We start from the raw sequence: 18,449 nt of genomic DNA on the forward strand, positions 1-18,449 counted from the left end.
GTGCTCGGTTAGCTGTCCGGAAGTCATTAGAGACATAGCAATCCACGTGAAGTAATTAGCTGTCCGGAGGTCACATAGCAAACGACTTAGAGATGGGATCTGACGGCCTAAATCGCTGATTACTTGAGAGGGTTAGAAAAGTGCTCGGTTATAATGTATCTAAATGTGACCTCTCAGGCTCTGACCTACTTACTTGATACTCCCTCCATCCCAACATAAGTGTCTCAACTTTATACTAATTTTAGTGTAAAATTATAGTACAGCTGAGACACTTATTTTGAGAGGGAGAAGAAGAAGAAGAAGAAGAAGAAGCGGTTGGGAAAAACAAAGAACGCTCAAAACTGACAAGCATTCGTCGGGGAGGGTGGCATTTGCGAACATTCTAGATGGCATTTTTAGTTGTGCAGGGATGGCGGTTTCTTCAGAGCGACACGGCAGTTTCTCGAGAGAAGGCATTTTCCGTGCTGTCGTTTGATATTTCTTCACAGCTTAAACTGTCGTCGGTGTTCGCTTGCCACCCTCCTCCAGGCGAACGTCAGCCGGGTAACATTACCGAAAACAAAAGGGTTTGTCAAGAAAGAAATTCTGCACAACAATCGATGGGTCGAGGGAGGCCGTGGTGCTCGTGCACGTCCGTCCGTCGGATGATTAGGAAGGAAAGAAAGCTCTCTCAAAAGGACTTTCCGTTGGTGTTTTGTTTGTTCTCTGAGTTAGGTAGGCGTGCGAGTGCGACACTGCATGTGACCTCTACGTACCTCGGCCTAGCTAGAGAGGCGTCGCCCTCGCCACCGCCCGTGCCCATGTCCTTATCCCAATCGTCGCTGACTCAGCTAACTTGTCCTCACCTCACCGCACTGCATGCACTCCTAGCTCCTAGCGCCTACTCACCACCATGATCATGATCGTCGTGCATCGCAACTGTACACAACCGGCTGTTCGGCACAGCGTTCTCTCCTCATCTCTTCTGCATGCAATCCGTTCGTTCTTGCCGTTCATTCAGAGTTCATCAAGGTTGAACAAGCGAAGAGATCGATCTCCAGGTAGCCAACAATTAACATGCAAGAACTCCTCCCACAAACCAGATCCGTTCGTTTGTACATTCGTATCGATCAGGATCGCTGGATCAGAGGAGCTAACTGATTTTCCATTTCCTGTTTATTTGCACATTCTTTTGCCAGCAGTTTCCTTAACTTGCGTAGTGATCAGTAATTAAGTTCTTAGCAGAGGCGTTCAGATTGAGAAACAGTTGGAGAACAGAGACAAAGATCATTCAAAGTTGAGGCGCCATATATTCATTAGAAGTGGAGGCATGAGGAAGGACAGTACTGGTCGAACACACGCGACAGGGGCATACAGAACTACGGAACACGAACGGTGGTTTTATTTTATTCAGCGCGCGCGCGCGCGAGCGCATGCGGCGGCTGGTGATGATACGCTGGGTGGTGGTGAACTGGTGGTGATGGTGCTTGCTTGCTTGTCCTCCTCATCCTCGTGCTCGCCTCTGCCGGCCGGCCTCCTGGGCGCCGGCTCAGTTGCAGCTGCAGCAGGAGCAGCCGCACGCGGTGCCGCACTTGCAGGTGGTGCAGTCGCAGCCGCCGGTCTCCCCGGCCGTCTCGAACCCGCCGGAGCTCCTGCACAAGCAGAGTCAGGCCAGTCCATCCACCAGTCAGTCAGAGATCCATATGCATGTTCTCAGTTGAACAAGCGCGGTTAATTAGTTGGCGCGATACGTACCCCTTGTGGGAGGCGGTGGGCATGACCATGGCGGCGGCGCCGGCGGTGGCCTCCACGTCGGGGAACATCTTGCACCTACGTAAACGCACACATGCAAATCAGTACCTACTCTGAAACGTTAGTTTAGCTCAGGCGTCCTTCTGTACGTAGCACAGCACAGCACAGCACGTACCCGCCGCAGCCGTTGCCGCACTTGCAGCCGGCGCCGCACCCGCAGTTGCCGCCGCAGCAAGACATCCTCCTTTCCTTGGTGGGTGGCGGCGAGGGAAGGAAGCTAAGGACTGAGAGGATGCTGTGAGGACTGAGGAGGCTGGTGTGCTTGCTTGGTGAGGAGGAAGAAGGCGAGGAGGGGGCCTATAAATAGGCCGGGCGCGGGGCGGCAAAGGATGGCGGGGAGCGCGCGCTGCCCCACCGCGCCAACTTTAATCGGGAAGAGGAATCATCATCAACGTCGGTCGACGTCGTAGCAGCAGTAGACGCCGGCGGTACGCATGCGCCTTCTCTTTCTGCCCGCCTCCGATTCCATCACTGTATAGGTAAATAAAGTGCGAGAGAAATACCACTGGAAATAGACGTAGACGGCCGCTGAGCGCACTCGATCGACGCCACACTAACATGCACGCACGATGAGCGCCACCCTACATCAGTAGCACGAGCGGCACGCACCGAGTAGTACCGAGAGCATCTCTCGCGGATCTCTCGAACCGGACCGTCCGCTATAATAACCGTTGGGCTACGGGATCCATCTCGTAAATCCGGCTTGAACAGATACTTCAAATTTGACTGTGCAATATTCTTTTCGTGAGATCCCTCATCCGCGAGCCCGATTTCTCTGTATCTATGGGATTTCGCCATGTTTTATAGGATCCCTCACCAGCGAGCCCAATTTCTCTATATCTATGGGATTTTGTCATGTTTTATAGGATCCCTTTTCTTTGGCGGGAGGAAAATTTCAACCCCAACCGCTTTCCTTGCAGCCGGCGCCATGATTTCCCAAGCTCGATTCCGGCCAAAACTCACCGCACCGCCGTCCGAGAGCTCACGCACGCACGCTGCTACCGTCGCTCGTGAGCTATTGCTGCAGCTATCGCCACCGCGAGCTAGCCGCTCGTCGTCTCCGTCCCCGTGGTCCTCGTCTTGCTCCACGGCGGCGCTGTCACCGACAAGAAATATTTATGGAATTTATCAGTGCCATAAAATATTTTACGGGATTTATTCTGCCGGAACAAAAGTCATGCCATAAAAATACGAAAAATCGTTTTGCAGTATGCCTTAAACCGAGTTTTTTTGGCACGGGTAAACGGGATCTGCCTCTAATACGTTTGGATCAGATGGAGCTGGAGATAAGCAGACAGGTTGGGCATGCAGAGCTACAGTGGTTAAACACAGGAAGGCTCGCTCGCTCGCTCACTCATTGAAGCGCCAATAATTCACTCACGCGCAAAGGCTTTCACTGTGCCAGCCTAGTCGTCTATATCATCAGATCATGTCACTCACTTCCAACAGTTTCTACAGGCCAGAGCATCGCAGGCAGAGGCGGACAACACTTGTCAGCAACAGCGTCTCGTCTGCTTTCCCGCTGCTCATTTGGTTTGCCAGCAGCGATATTTGCTGCCGTTCGTTCACCGCTGCCGACGGCCTCGTGAGCCGCTTGCTCTCTCTCTCGCTCGCTCCACTTGCTCCTACCGAACATTTTACTTTTGATATGACAAGTGGACGCTGCACGCCACTCGCCGGGGGGTTGCCTGTGGAATCAAAACGTACGCCATTGCTGGTAGAGAAAAGCTTTGGACGAGTGCAGAGGTGAGAGAAAGGAAGGGAGGAGGACGGCTCACGGGCAAGCACTGTCCCATGCCCATCGTCTCAAGTTGCTCGCGGGAAGGAAACTGTACTCCTACTATTAGTACACATCACAATTATTGCCTTCGATGGAGCATCACGCAACTGCTACTCCGGGGTGGTAGAGTAGATATTTGGAACAGTGTGAGGCGAATCGCCTCCAACACCAACACCAACACGTACTGTACAGTTGATCTCACCCCCTTGCTTGGTCTGACTCAGCAGCACACACTTCATAATTATTGGTGCCATTTCTGTTTATTATATAGGCCCAGTTCTTTTGCCAGAATCCGACCCCTACCCAGCTTCTCCCAGAATCTTTGAGCCCCATTTGTTTTACAATCCTGTCTAATTAGACCCTAACTAGATAGAATTGTAAAACAAATGGGGCTCAAAGATTCTGGGAGAAGCTGGGTAGGGGTCGGATTTTGGGAGAATCCCCAGATTCTGGCATAAAGAACTGGGCCATACTAGTATGTCTCATCTCCTATATGCAGCGGTGAAGAGAGCTGAAGCAGAGCATGTTTAGGCTGAAGAGCAGAGTCCAACAGAACAGAGGAGGCAGAAACTGAACCCCCGACCCCGAGACGCTCGGTCGGCACGCGCATAGGAAGCCAGCCGTCCGATGTGCAAGCAACGGTCTGGATAACTTCCTAATGACGTTTATAGGGCTGGCTGGGGAAAGGAGTTGGGCATCTGAAGATCACCCCGCGAACTGAACCTGGAGCACCCTGGCAAGGACGAACTGTTCCCTCCTCCTTCCATCTTGTAACCAAATCCACCATACATACTTCCCTGCAAAAGATAAAATAAAATAAAGGATAAATCTAACGACAAAACGTTCGGTATTTGCGTACAGATCCGAACGACGCGATCTCCGTGCGATGGGGGCATCGAGCGCCCGCTGCTACACATCGCGGGCGGCAGTTTCCTTTTTTTCGGCCGTTTCCTTTTATTTCGGCGATTAATTAGGGTAAGTGTTTATAGCCGGTGCGCCGGCTGAAAATTATGTCGGACGCACCCGCGTCTCGTGGGGCCCCGCACCGCTCTGCCCCTTTCCCTTATCTTCTTCCTTCGATCTAGAGCGTTCTGGCCACAATTCCCCACCGCGGCTACCCACCACTCCTTCTCCTTCCTCCACCTTCCCTCCCCATCGGTGCTGCCCACCTCTCCCTCTCCTTCCTCCGCCTCCCTCACCATCGGCGCTCCCCACCTCTCCCTCTCCTTTCACCTCAAGCCGCCAGAGCTGCCACAAGCAGGCGGGGCTGCGACGACCGTCCAACGGCAACTGCCGCGAAGCTTCAGCACCGGTGCTACGACGGGGCATCGACCGGTGTTGTGGACGGGAGAAGCCTTCGGCGCCGTGGACAGGAGAGCCCACCGGTGGTTCGACTTCAACGACGCCCATTGCTGGAACCGGCTCATGGCGGTGCTGGAACCAGCACTAATTTTTGCTACCATCGGCACTTTGGTTTGCTAGCACCGACGCCATTTTTTGCATTTTGCTACAACCGGTGTTTTGATTTGCTGGAGCCAGCTTTAATTTTTGCTACAACTGTCGCATTCGCTTTTTGCTGGAAGAACGCCCAATTTTGCTACTTCTACAAATGGTGTTTTAATTTGCTGCAACCAGTTTCAATTTTTGCTACCATCGGTGTCTTTGATTTTGCTAGAACATCCTTCCACAAAGGCCCCATTTTTGCATTTTTGGTTCCACTGTTTTTGTTTTGCTGGAACTAACACAAAGATTTGCTACTACCGCTGTTGGCTCCGAGCCATGGTTTTCTGCTGCTGAGGTTTTTTTGCTGGAACCGACATTTTTTGTTGCAACCGCCTTCGCGTTTTGCTACGACCAGCGGAGCTTTTTGCTACATCCATGCATGGCTCCAGAGTCAGCGAGAAACACAGGAGACGACGACGACGGTGAGGGGCGGCAACCGGCGGCGAGGGGCGGCGACCGACGGCAAGGGCGGGGACCGGCGAGACGCGAGCGCCTGCTACAGGCCGCGGCGGCAGCGCTGCGTTCCCACGAGGAAGGAGGAACCGAGATCGAAAGCGAAGCACGATGCAACTTTTTTTTTCTGTTGTGAGACCCAGATCGAACGGGTCAAATATGCTGAATCGGACGATCGCGCGATGACCGGCCCAACCGCGGCGGCAGCGCTGCGTTCCCACGAGGAAGGAGGAACCGAGATCGAAAGCGAAGCACGATGCAACTTTTTTTTTCTGTTGTGAGACCCAGATCGAACGGGTCAAATATGCTGAATCGGACGATCGCGCGATGACCGGCTCAACTGTTCGGCCGGTGCGCCGGCGCCTATCAGCGCCCATTAATTAGTCTGCGCATGTAACTTCGTTTCCTTTTTCTATTCAATTTCTCAGTTTCCTTTTCTTCCAGCAGTTTTCTTTTTTTCGACCACTCCTTGCATATGTTTCCCTTTTCCAAAAAAAAAGTGTAGAAGCTGAGATTCGAACTTGCAACCTATAGGTAAGTTCACGACTCAATAACCAACTGGGCTATCGCGGTTTTGTAACTAAATTTTGTTCAGTTTCCTTTTTGTACCTTTGATCACCGGCCAGAAGAGCAAAAAACAATCTCGCGTGTGTGCATGGTGCATAGTATTCGAACCTGAATTTCTAGCCAACTAAGTCGCTTATGCATACATTTTATATGAACACTATCCTTTTTAATACAAAAAAACTAAAAATATTACTAGTATCAAGAAATCTAATTTTCAAACCCTGGTAATTTACATGCAGCGGAGCTGATAACCTTTGTACGACCACCTCGGTAACTTTTGACACAAAAAAGTAGAGGGTTGTTGAAAAACATACCACCGATAACTTCTGTGTAACCACATGATAATTTGCACACATGGAGCTGATAACTTACGTACAAACACCGCGATAACTTTTGATTCGGAGGAAAAAAAGTTGTTGAAAACATACCTGGTAAATTTTGTACACATAACATGGTAATATACATATCGATAACTTACTCAGTCAAAGTGTGATAATTTTTCGACCTAGAGGGAAGTTGTTGACTAAAAGAAGAAGTAATCATCTAAAGTGGGACTCAGACCCACGACCCTGTCGGGGCAGCAACAATGTACTAACCAACACACCATGTCTTGATTGTTGACCAATAAGTTGAAATATGATAGTTAACCTTTTTTTCACTTTCATATGAGCCAAAAAAACATTTTTCTTCTTGTGTTTTTTGTTTTTCTTAAGTTGTCTTGTAGTCTCCCATATACCAACGGGTTGTATACCTTGCCCATGTAGTCTCGTTGTAAATATCATGGCAACTTCACATGAGGGATTTTTTTGGGTTGAAACATACATCGGTAAACAACACGGTAATTTCTGCATGGCAACCCTGATAACTTAGGCACAAACACCATGATAACTTTGACTTGAAGGAAAAAAGTTAACAAAAATGTACCCCGGTAACTTTTTGTATAAACATCATGGTAATAACGCATCATATACATGATAACTTAGGTACAAACACCATGATAATTTGGACCCCGGGGAAAATTTGTTGGGAAATGTAACCTCGATAACGTTTGCGTGAATATCATGGTAATAGAAGCACTGCATACCTGATACTTAGGTAAACCACGAAGGGAGGGGGTTGCTAAAAAACATATTCCCGATACTTTGTGTGCAAATAACACGGTATTATACACACAATAAAGTTGATAACCCACTACAAACCTGTCACGCCCAAGATGCGACCCTATCCTAAAGGAAACTCGAAGGTCCCACCAAGGATAGAAGCGCATCTTGAAGACGCTTTTGCAAGGTGGATATCATTACATCAACATTACATAATAGATGGAGAGAACATACAAAAGGCACAAACGCCCCAAGAATACACCGATACATCATACATAAGATCAACATCCGACTATGGATGAAATACAAACAGAAACTCATACGACATCCACCCTGCTAGCCCAGGCTGCCGACCTGGAACGTATCCCCTGATCGAAGAAGAAGCAGAAGAAGAACTCCAAAACAAGAAACATCGCTCTCGCGTCATGATCATCACAAAACCTGTACCTGCAACTATTGTTGTAGTAAACTGTGAGCCACGAGGACTCGGCAATCCCATAACCATGGGTATCAAGACTAGCAAAGCTTAAAGGGTAAGGAAAGGATAAGTGGTGAGGTTGCAGCAGCGACTAAGCAATGTATGGTGGCTAACATACGCAAATAAGAGCGAGAAGAGGAGCAACGGAACGGTCGTGAAGCTAGCAATGATCAAGAAGTGATCCTGAACTCCTACTTACGTCAAACATAACCCAGAAACCGTGTTCACTTCCCGGACTCCGCCGAGAAGAGACCATCACGGCTACACACGCGGTTGATGCGTTTTAATTAAGTCAAGTGTCAAGTTCTCTACAACCGGATATTAACAAATTCCCATCTGCCACATAACGGCGGGCACGGCTTTCGAAAGATAATACCCTGCAGGGGTGTCCCAACTTAGCCCATTATAAGTATCTGCGGTGATGGTGTTGGCTACGGAGATGAGATTAAAAATGGTTGCGACTAGGTTGGAAGATGGCTTCTTTTTCGTGAACAGTGCTCTCCTCGCCATCCTGTTGAAATTCTGGGTTGACCCCTTTATAAATGTTGAAGGGTTGGATCTCCTAAAGCTCCAGGCATCTGGTACGACCGTTGGTACCAGAGTCGTCTTGCGTTCTGTTGACTTTGGCAGCGTCTCCAATTCCTTCCATTCATTCTTCATTTTCCTTATTTCCTTCATTGTGATGATTTATCTTCATGTTTAGGCTCTTTTCCCATGGAAACAAATTAAACAAAGAATTTCACGATATCTCGCATCCATTATTCAATATTCATTAGTGGCAATGTCAGAGTGATTTTCTCAGAAATACCAAAAATTATCCGGTTTAAACAATGGTGTGATAAGCGTAAAAATATCACTCATCATAGCGAGCTGCCCGGGATAGAACGAGAAAGATAGATAAAACCATTTCTCCCAAAATATTAGTTTCAAGTTGTTTAAGATCTTGAAGGGAGCCAAAAACGGGAGAGATACATGTTGGCTACTGCCATAAATCCGTAGTATAGTGGTGGACTACTCATAACTCATATTGGAACGCGATGGTTGATGTTGATGAAGATGAAGACAAAATTCCCCTCGGCGGAGTACCAGATCATGGCTGAAAATGAAGATCGCCTCGGATCGCGAAGTGGCGGCAATGAAAAATGCATGATATATTGAGGAAGGGTTTTCAGGGTATATAGCCAGCCACCCAGGATAGAACTAGAGATATGATAGAATGAGAGAGATAGGTAGAACCTGACCGAAAATATTAGTTTCAGGTTGTTTTTCCCATAGAAAAAAAAGGTTGTTTATACTCCCTCCGTTTCTTTTTCGTCTGCATATAAAATTTGATCAAAACAAGCGACAAAGGGAGTACAAAACAAGCAAAATTTAACATTATCATTTAGTTTCAGGCTGTTCATAATATATACGGTAATGAGGACATAAACATTTCTGAACAAAAAATAATGGGACTACCTGGGACGGAGGGAGGAGTGAAAAAAGAAGCGACTCCGCTGGGGATCGAACCCAGAATCTCTGGTTTCGTAGACCAGCGCCTTATCCATTGGGCCACGGAGTCCTTGATTGATTGCATCGAACGTTGAGCTTACTTAGTTAGATACAACTGACCTAACCACGGTGCCGTTACTGAGGGCTTTGAAAAACTATGCTAACAAAATAGGCCAGCACAAAGGATTTCTTCACAGGAAAATAAACTGTTCACAACATGGACATGAGAACGCGGGCAACCAAAAAGGGAAGAACATTGGAGGAAACGGCTCCAATTATTAGCACAGAGGGGGGGGGGGGGGGGGGGGGGCGGCGGCTTCAGTCAAGAAGTTCTTATTCGTCTTGCTGATAAAAAAAACATTGCCATGCATATGGTCACACAGCTAGGTGAGGTAGTTGATGAACTCGATGGCGGTTGCGATGGCACCTCCGGTGATGGCATCCTTGGCGATCTTGTTCCCTTTGTTGTTGCTAGCAGCAGAGATCAGGGCGCCGCTTGCGATGCCTCCAATCAACGCATTTTTCTGCAGGAGTACCGAAAAAGGGAGAGATTAATAATATTATCAAGACTGACTGAAAATAAGGATCTTAGTCAACTAAAGATAAGGATCTAGATATCATGTGGGCAGATAATATTGTTTGTGAGCAGATAGTATCGAGTGGCCTCCAACCAATGCTTTTTTCTACAGGAGTAGTACCGGAAAAGAGAGGGTTTAATAGATATTCTTAAGACTGACTCAAAACATGCCAACAATAATATTGCTTACGACAGGGTGTGATATCTAACCTGCTAGCACAGTATTAGAGTTACATGGAGACAGAAGTAAAAACTAGCATCATGATTTATAAGATGCCAGGAATCTGACTGGTTCTTCTCATACACTAATTAGCCAAGAATCTTAGTCAACTAAAGAAATGATCTACATCGTAAAATGGGCAGAGGCAGTCATGTAGATGAGTATTTACCAAAAAACTACCACAATTCGTGAAACCGTGCCTACAAACTACCACTTTACAAATTTGTGCGGAAAACTACCACTTTTGTTCTAATCTTTGCCTAAAAACTACCAAGTCAGAAATGTGGCCGATTCGACTCGTTTAAGCGTGATTATGACAGGGCTGGCCCACATGTAAGCATTGACATGATAATAATAGTCAACCCCGCTAGGTCGACCGTTATGTTGACCGTTATGACAGATGGGACCCATGTGTTCACTGGGACGTTTCTACAAACACTTTGTATGCGTAGTGTCGCCGGGCCGGCTATGGGCGAGCTGCCGCCGCACCGCCGAGCAAGCGAGCCGCCGCGCTGGCTGGACTCCGCGTCGCTGGGCGAGCTCGCCGGCGACCGCCGCGCTCGAAGCTGGCCTCCGCGCGAGCTTCCATTCCGGGTGAGCTGGCCATGGCTACGCGCTGGCCTCCGCGACCTGGCCATGGCTGCCGCCGTGCTCGAAGCTGGCATTCGCGCCTCCGGCCAAGCTGTCCTGGGTCGTGACGGCGGACGGGTCCGTGGTCATCTGCGACGACTGTGCCATGGCCAAGGCCGGGAGTTCTGCGGCTGGTCCTTCCGCCCTTCCCGCCCGGCTGCATGTTCGGCCGCGATTTTACATCGAGGAAATTGGAGCTAGCTAGCTCGATTCGTCCGAAGCAAAAGTCGATTGGAGCCTGGCTATTAGAGCTAGCTAGCTCAATTCGTCTGCCATTGAAAGCCACTGGAGATCTCCATGGGGAATTTTAGAGGAAGATAGTGAATTTTAGAGGAAGAAGAAAGAACTGACATGTGGGCCCCACATGCTAACGGTCAAAGTAACGGGGTTGACTTTTTCAGCCCCGACGGGTGGGCCCAGCATGTTATAATCACGCTTAAACAATCTGAATCGGCCACTTTTCTGACTTGGTAGTTTTTAGGCAAAGATTAGAACAAAAGTGGTAGTTTTTCGCACAAATTTGTAAAGTGGTAGTTTTTAGGCACGGTTTCACGAATTGTGGTAGTTTTTTGTTAAATACTCCATGTAGATAGATATTCCTTCACCTAAGGTTCAGGTAAGTGCAAGAAGGATGAAAGATCCATTTTCAGAGAATCATTACCCAGTCATACTCTCCGCGGACCCTTTCCACTCCATACTCCATGCCTACATACACTCCAGCAACAGCACCTGCAGATTAATAGAAGAAGCATCCAAATTTGTCAGCGAACATAAGAAGAACGGATGAACGATTGATGCCGATGCATTCGTTTGAGCAAAATAAAACAACAGAGTAATACTCTTCTACTCCCTCTGTAAACTAATATAAGAGCATTTAGATCACTAAAATAGTGATCTAAACGCTCTTACATTAGTTTACAGAGGGAGTACTTAGTTACCCCAATATGCGCCCTCCTTGCACATTTTTTCCAGCTGCATAAACGACCAGAATACCATATTAGTGCACTGTAGATGATAGATAGATAGATAGTTAACTTAACGCATGTGCAGAAACAAGGCCATTGACTTTTCACTAATCCACAAGTAGAGAGCAATTATGCATAAGTAGTGGTTCAAGGCATTAGACTTCTGGTTCAGCTGTTTTTTCTCTATTTATCCTACGAAGGTATGTTCAAGGCAACCATATTGAACCAGTCTGAACTGCTGAACATTTAGTCAGTTCCAACGTAGAATAATATCATCTGCCTATCAGGCCACTACCATCATATATACTAGTGTAATACGTACTGATATCTCTAGTTGTTTTGCCATTCAGATAGTGGCAAGACTCGGGACAATTAAGTGCGAGAAAAACAAACGCAGTGGAAATCAGTACTTACTGTCTTCTCAAGCTTGTGCTTCGAGACACTCCCTGCAAAGCAAAAGAAGATAATTTGATGTCACATTTGTCTGCACAGCACCAACAGAAACTGATGTACTATGTCCCACTGTATGCTGTGAAAAACATTTGGTTCAAACTAAAATCTGGGCGTTTCTACCTTCATCATTCAGAAAAGAAGAAAAAAAAATCCTTGATTTTCTCAGGGAATGGATCTATCAATTACCCTACACCGTCGCCCAAGCTAGGCGATTTTCTGAGCGCAAAAGGAAAGAAACCGGACGAATCTGTGGGGCGGAAGAAATCAGAGATGGGCTGCGTGGTTACCACTTTGGAGGCAGTCGAAGGCGTCCTCGGCGGCCACCCTGCAGGCGCCGACCTGCACGCATACATTGGATCAGACACATTGCAATATACAGACATTGGATGAAAGAGGAGGGAGGAAGGGGGTGCGTACGGCGCCGATCTTGAGGAAGCCGTCGACGGTGCGGTTGAGCAGCGGGTTCCCGAGGTCGATGGCCACGTCCACCTTGCTCGACCCCGCCGACAACCCCGCGCGAGGCATCCTTCCGGAACCTTCTCGGCCGATGTCCCTCCCTCTCTCTCTCTCGTCTAGCACTCTGGCACACAGATACAGAGCAAGAAGATAAGCCACATTATCCCCATTCCAGGGACCCATTTGTAGAGAACTTTTGCACACAGATTACAATGCTTTTCCAGAATGGAGAACCATTCCCAGGTTTGGCCAAAAGTAAACTAGGTTTGTTGACAACATATTTAAAACAACGAACCACTAAAGAAATTAAAACGTACAAGTTTCTTCCAATCACTTTCCCTCTCATCAAACAACCTTTTGCTTCACAAAGCAAGTAAGGCCAACTCCAACGCACCACGCTAAACAGACGTCTGTTTTGTCCGGATTTTGTCCGTTTGGTAGGGCTATGGTGCGGCGTCTCGTCGTTTTCCTCGATACGTTGGCCGTGCACCCAACACGCGGACGCATCATTTGTAGTCAGGGTCGTTGGCCGCCGGCGTCGGGATTGGCATTTCGTCAAGCAGGCTGAGCCGTAGGAATCGACCGGGGCTGCTTCCTTTGCATCTTGATGGACGACTTGCCAGCGCACTACACTTAGGCGTGACATTGAGGTCGATGACAGACGTGGCGCCGAAGGTGGCCGGCGCGATCACGCTGCTGTCCGGCGACGTGGAGAACAGGGTCTGAGCATGCTGCCGCAGTGGACGAAAATCGGGCGTCTCCGATGTTATGGAGGAGCTCGACGAATGGTACTGCGGTGGGTGATCTACCGACGAATCTGTGCTTGCCGCGGCCATGGCGGCGGCGCAGAGAATGGTCGGTCGAGTGGTACAACCCTAGCATGACGTGGGCCTACGTCGTCGCTGCCTGTGTGGCCTTGGCGACGATGGCCTCGTTGTGGTCGACGACGGCCTTGTGCTGCGCAGCCTGCTGCGCAACCGTGGTCTTGGCGGTGAAGTTGGCAGCGGCTTTCTACTCCGCCGCAATAGTCCGCTGGGCCCTCATCTTGGCCGATTCAATGTCGAGCCGCGGGACCTCCGCTGGCGTGAGCTCCGACCACGGATTCTTCTTCTTCTTTGGCGCGGGACGGACGGTGGTGGCGGCCGGGTCACCGGTTGCGGGTTCTTCGGGGCGCCAGCCATGGAGGAGGGAGGGGAGGGGGAGCGCAGGGGTTTTGCGAATGAGAGGGAAAGTGGGCGCGTTGTGTCCCCGACGGGCAGGCTAGGGGAGGACAAAGGCGCGCGTCCAGCCCGTCTCCGTGTTGACCGTTTCGATGCAAACACGGCCCAAATTTGGGCCAGAAATACGTCGGCGGCGGACAAAAAATGAATGTTTATCCGTTTGCTTCTGTGCACGTTGGGCCACGATTTGTGTCCGTTTACTCCCAAACGGACGCGACCGGACCATCTAGGCTAAGACCATATTAAAATCTCTCAGATTGGGGACACCCATCCCACCAAACTCTTTTCTCATAGAGATAAGCCCTCAATTTGCAAGATGATATTTATGTTCCTCCCTAAATTCCCTCAGAAGAAGTGGGACATTTGTGAGGTGATGGCATCAATTGGCCATTTAGGAAATTTCATCATTAGACATCAATAGCTAGGGATGCTATCAATACAAGTAGTGAGCAAAATTAACTTGCCCCTATAGGATAAATTCCTACTCAACCATCTAGCAGTGTTTGTAATAATCCTATCAATAATAGGCTAGAGATTTTCCCTCCTCGGTTTTATATAATGAAGAGGGACTCCCAGGTATTAAAGGGGAAATGCCCCATCTGACAGCAAAAATCTGAGCAAAGCATTTTTGACATCTCTTCATCCACGTGTATGGTGTAGAGGTCACTCTTACAGAGCAAGAAGATAAGCCACATTATCCCCATTCCAGGGACCCATTTGTAGAGAACTTTTGCACACAGATTACAATGCTTTTCCAGAATGGAGAACCATTCCCAGGTTTGGCCAAAAGTAAACTAGGTTTGTTAACAACATATTTAAAACAACGAACCACTAAAGAAATTAAAACGTACAAGTTTCTTCCAATCACTTTCCCTCTCATCAAAGAACCTTTTGCTCCACGAAGCAAGTAAGGCCAACTCCAACGCACCACGCTAAACAGACGTCTGTTTTGTCCGGATTTTGTCCGTTTGGTAGGGCTATGGTGCGGCGTCTCGTCGTTTTCCTCGATACGTTGGCCGTGCACCCAACAAGCTGGGCCGTAGGAATCGACTGGGGCTGCTTCCTTTGCATCTTGATGGACGACTTGCCAGCGCACTGCACCCAGGCGTGACATTGAGGTCGATGACAGACGTGGCGCCGAAGGTGGCCGACGCGATCACGCTGCTGTCCGGCGACGTGGAGAACAGGGTCTGAGCATGCTGCCGCAGTGGACGAAAATCGGGCGTCTCCGATGTTATGGAGGAGCTCGACGAATGGTACTGCGGAGGGCGAACAACCGACGAATCTGTGCTTGCCGCGGCCATGGCGGCGGCGCAGAGAATGGTCGGTCGAGTGGTACAACCCTAGCATGACGTGGGCCTACGTCGTCGCTGCCTGTGTGGCCTTGGCGACGATGGCCTCGTTGTGGTCGACGACGGCCTTGTGCTGCGCAGCCTGCTGCGCAACCGCGGTCTTGGCGGTGAAGTTGGCAGCGGCTTTCTACTCCGCCGCAATAGTCCGCTGGGCCCTCATCTTGGCCGATTCAATGTCGAGGCGCGGGACCTCCACTGGCGTGAGCTCTGACCACGGATTCTTCTTCCTCTTTGGCGCGGGACGGACGGTGGTGGCGGCCGGGTCACCGGTTGCGGGTTCTTCGGGGCGCCAGCCATGGAGGAGGGAGGGGAGGGGGAGCGCAGGGGGTTTTGCGAATGAGAGGGAAAGTGGGCGTGTTGTGTCCCCGACGGGCGGGCTAGGGGAGGACAAAGGCGCGCGTCCAGCACGGAGAGTCCAGCCCGTCTCCGTGCTGACCGTTTCGATGCAAACACGGCACAAATTTGGGCCAGAAATACGTCGGCGGTGGACAAAAAACGAATGTTTGTCCATTTGCTTCTGTGCGCGTTGGGCCACGATTTGTGTCCGTTTACTCCCAAACGGACGCGACCGGACCATCTGGGCTAAGACCATATTAAAATCTCTCAAATTGGGGACACCCATCCCACCAAACTCTTTTCTCATAGAGATAAGCCCTCAATTTGAAGATGATATTTATGTTCCTCCCTAAATTCCCTCAGAAGAAGTGGGACATTTGTGAGGTGATGACATCAATTGGCCATTTAGGAAATTTCATCATTAGACATCAATAGCTAGGGATGCTATCAATACAAGTAGTGAGCAAAATTAACTTGCCCCTATAGGATAAATTCCTACTCAACCATCTAGCAGTGTTTGTAATAATCCTATCAATATTAGGCTAGAGATTTTCCCTCCTCGGTTTTATATAATGAAGAGGGACTCCCGGGTATTAAAGGGGAAATGCCCCATCTGACAGCGAAAATCTGAGCAAAGCATTTTTGACATCTCTTCATCCACGTGTATGGTGTAGAGGTCACTCTTATGGATGTTAATCTTTAATCCATAAGGTTTGTCAAAACAAGCAAGGACCCATTTCAAATTTCTAGCATATTCAGTAGAAGCCTCTAACAAAAGGATGGTGTCATCAACATATTGAAGGCTGACAACGCCACCAGAGACCACATGACGTAGAAGACTAGCTATCAATTTTTTATTCACAACTTTAGCAAGCAATTTAGAAAATACATCATCCACCAGATTTAAAAAGCTATGGAGAAAGAGGGTCACCTTGTTCAAGCCCTTCCCTCAAGCAAAACGGGGTCCATTAGTGTCATTCCTAGCACAAAATGAGCTTTGATGCAGAGAACTACAAATCCAATTAATTCATTTTTGCGCAAAACCTCTAGAAGTGAGCATTCACAAGGAAATCCCAACTCACTTTATCATAGGCTTTCTAATAGTCTAGTTTCGGGACCAAGTCATTGGTGCCAGTCCTATGAATCTTATGAATCACTTCATGCACCTTGACCACACTTTCTAAAATGAATCTACCGTTGATAAAAGCAATCTGGTTAGGAGATATGAATTTGTCACAAATAGGAGAGACTCTAGTGGTCATAGCTTTAGAGACAATTTTCACTGCACAATTACTTAGACTAATAGGTCTGGGGTTTTTCATATCTTTTGCATTGGGAACTTTAGGGATTAAAGTAATAGTAGTAAAATTTAAACGATAAAAAACTAAGGTACCAGCTTCAAAATCCATCACCAACCACATAAAATAATCTTTGATCAAGTGCCAGAGAGTTTGATAAAAAAAGAGGCCATCAATGGTAGTATTTCTTCCTTGGAAAAGGGTTTTCCCAGTAAGGCATTGTCTTCCACAGTCACTAAATCATTCTCATTGCCGAAAGTAGAATCCAGATGGATATCAGGTTTTGGTTCTAAAGAGAAAAGGTCTTTGTGAAAAGTAGTTGCAACATTAAGCATGTCAGAAGTAGAGGTAACAGGGCCCTGAGATCCATTCAATTCTGAGAGGTGGTTTTTACGGTGTCTATGATTAGCCAAAGAATGGAAGTAAGTATTATTACGATCTTCCTCAAGAATTTTTCTATCTTTGGATCTCTGCCATAAGGCACTCCTCTTTTTTCCAAATCTCACTTAATTCAGTCTTAATGTCTTTCATTCTATCATAGTGTGTAGTAGAAAGTGGGCTATATTCAGATAGGACATCTAACATATCAAACTCCATAAGGAGGGCCTTCCTTTTCTTCTTAATGGCAGCCTCAATATTTATACTCCAGCCTTTAATTTTCTTTCTAAGAACATTAGTTTTGCATTGCGAATTATCAACAGAAGAGGTAGTGTCAGAGACAAAAGTCCACACATCATGAACTAAATGAACAAAATCAAGTTGAGATAACTGTCATTTCTCAAACCTAAACATTTTAGGGCTATTGATCTTTCTAGCCCCAGTATCCAACATCAGGGGAGTATGATCACTGCCCACCCTTGAAAAAGTTACAAGTGAAGAAAGAGGGAAATGTGCATCCCAGTTCTATCAATGGTAGCAAAAATATGATCAATTTGATTATTGGACCAGGTAAAGTTCCTATTAGAGATAGGAAGCTCTAGCAGCCACCATCTGTTTATCCAATCATTAAATACAAAAGTGATTAGAGGGTTAATCAAACCACTACTCTTATTAGAGTCTTGTCTAACCAGATTAAAGTCACCACAAATTAAAATGGGTAAGAGGTACTGTCCAAAATAGCATGAAGCTCAACTATAAAATCCCTCTTGAATTCATGATAAGATGAACCATACAACGCATGAGACGACTGAAGAATGAGACTATTACAAAAAAGCTTTGCGGCTGAGAGCATCAATGACGACATTTGCCTTGCATGGAGTATGAAAGATACCAAGATCAAAATCTGAGATAGTTTCCATACAACGCCTTTGACGAAGATTGAGATTAAATTGAGAAAAGATATATTGGGGCTCTTGTTGCCGATGAAGATTTCATAACGCCAGTCAAGCAAAAGATACCGACAAGATATGAGAGTATGGACAATAATTGCTAGTTCTAGATCGCGCTTCGGGTAATTCTTCTTAGGAGGACTCCATCGACGAGAGATAAAAGCAACAATTTAACATTCTTGCATGAGGAGACTGCCAAATCCTTGAAGAGAGGCATCACGGAAGATCTGAAAAGGCTTTGATTTAACCGGAGGATTGAGAATATGAGGATGTCGTCAAGGTAGATAATCACGAACTCATCGAGAGAGTCCGTGAAGACATAGTTTATTAAGCGGGAGAATAACGAAGAAACATTGGTGAGACGAAAAGACATCACCAAGAAATTCTTCGGGAAAGACATCGACGAAAACGAAAACACAAACCAACGAGACATCTTCGAGCAACAGAGAGG

At 47.6% G+C, this 18,449-nt stretch overlaps 2 protein-coding genes and 1 non-coding gene across 3 annotated transcripts; all 3 read right to left on the reverse strand.

Moving 5' to 3' along the window:
• Positions 1–1,266: 1,266 nt before the first annotated feature.
• On the reverse strand, positions 1,267–2,134 carry LOC109751924 (metallothionein-like protein 2C). The gene is made up of 3 exons (XM_020310788.3): positions 1,907–2,134; positions 1,735–1,809; positions 1,267–1,631 (listed from the first exon to the last, which is right to left on the reverse strand). Exons 1-3 carry the CDS (start codon positions 1,969–1,971, stop codon positions 1,529–1,531), a joined length of 243 nt encoding a protein of 80 aa, XP_020166377.1. The 5' UTR covers positions 1,972–2,134; the 3' UTR covers positions 1,267–1,528.
• Positions 2,135–9,160: 7,026 nt separating this feature from the next.
• On the reverse strand, positions 9,161–9,233 carry TRNAR-ACG (transfer RNA arginine (anticodon ACG)). Its single transcript has one exon. It is a non-coding gene; the product is annotated as a tRNA-Arg (tRNA).
• A 99-nt stretch (positions 9,234–9,332) lies between these two features.
• Positions 9,333–12,726, reverse strand: LOC109751920 (outer envelope pore protein 16, chloroplastic). Its single transcript, XM_020310784.4, has 6 exons — positions 12,426–12,726; positions 12,296–12,347; positions 11,970–12,001; positions 11,529–11,562; positions 11,252–11,319; positions 9,333–9,687 (listed from the first exon to the last, which is right to left on the reverse strand). The coding sequence occupies exons 1-6, from the start codon at positions 12,645–12,647 to the stop codon at positions 9,547–9,549; spliced, it is 549 nt and encodes a 182-aa protein (XP_020166373.1). The 5' UTR covers positions 12,648–12,726; the 3' UTR covers positions 9,333–9,546.
• Positions 12,727–18,449: the final 5,723 nt, after the last annotated feature.

Source organism: Aegilops tauschii, chromosome 1 (assembly GCF_002575655.3).
Source record: "Aegilops tauschii subsp. strangulata cultivar AL8/78 chromosome 1, Aet v6.0, whole genome shotgun sequence".
NCBI lineage: Eukaryota > Viridiplantae > Streptophyta > Magnoliopsida > Poales > Poaceae > Aegilops > Aegilops tauschii.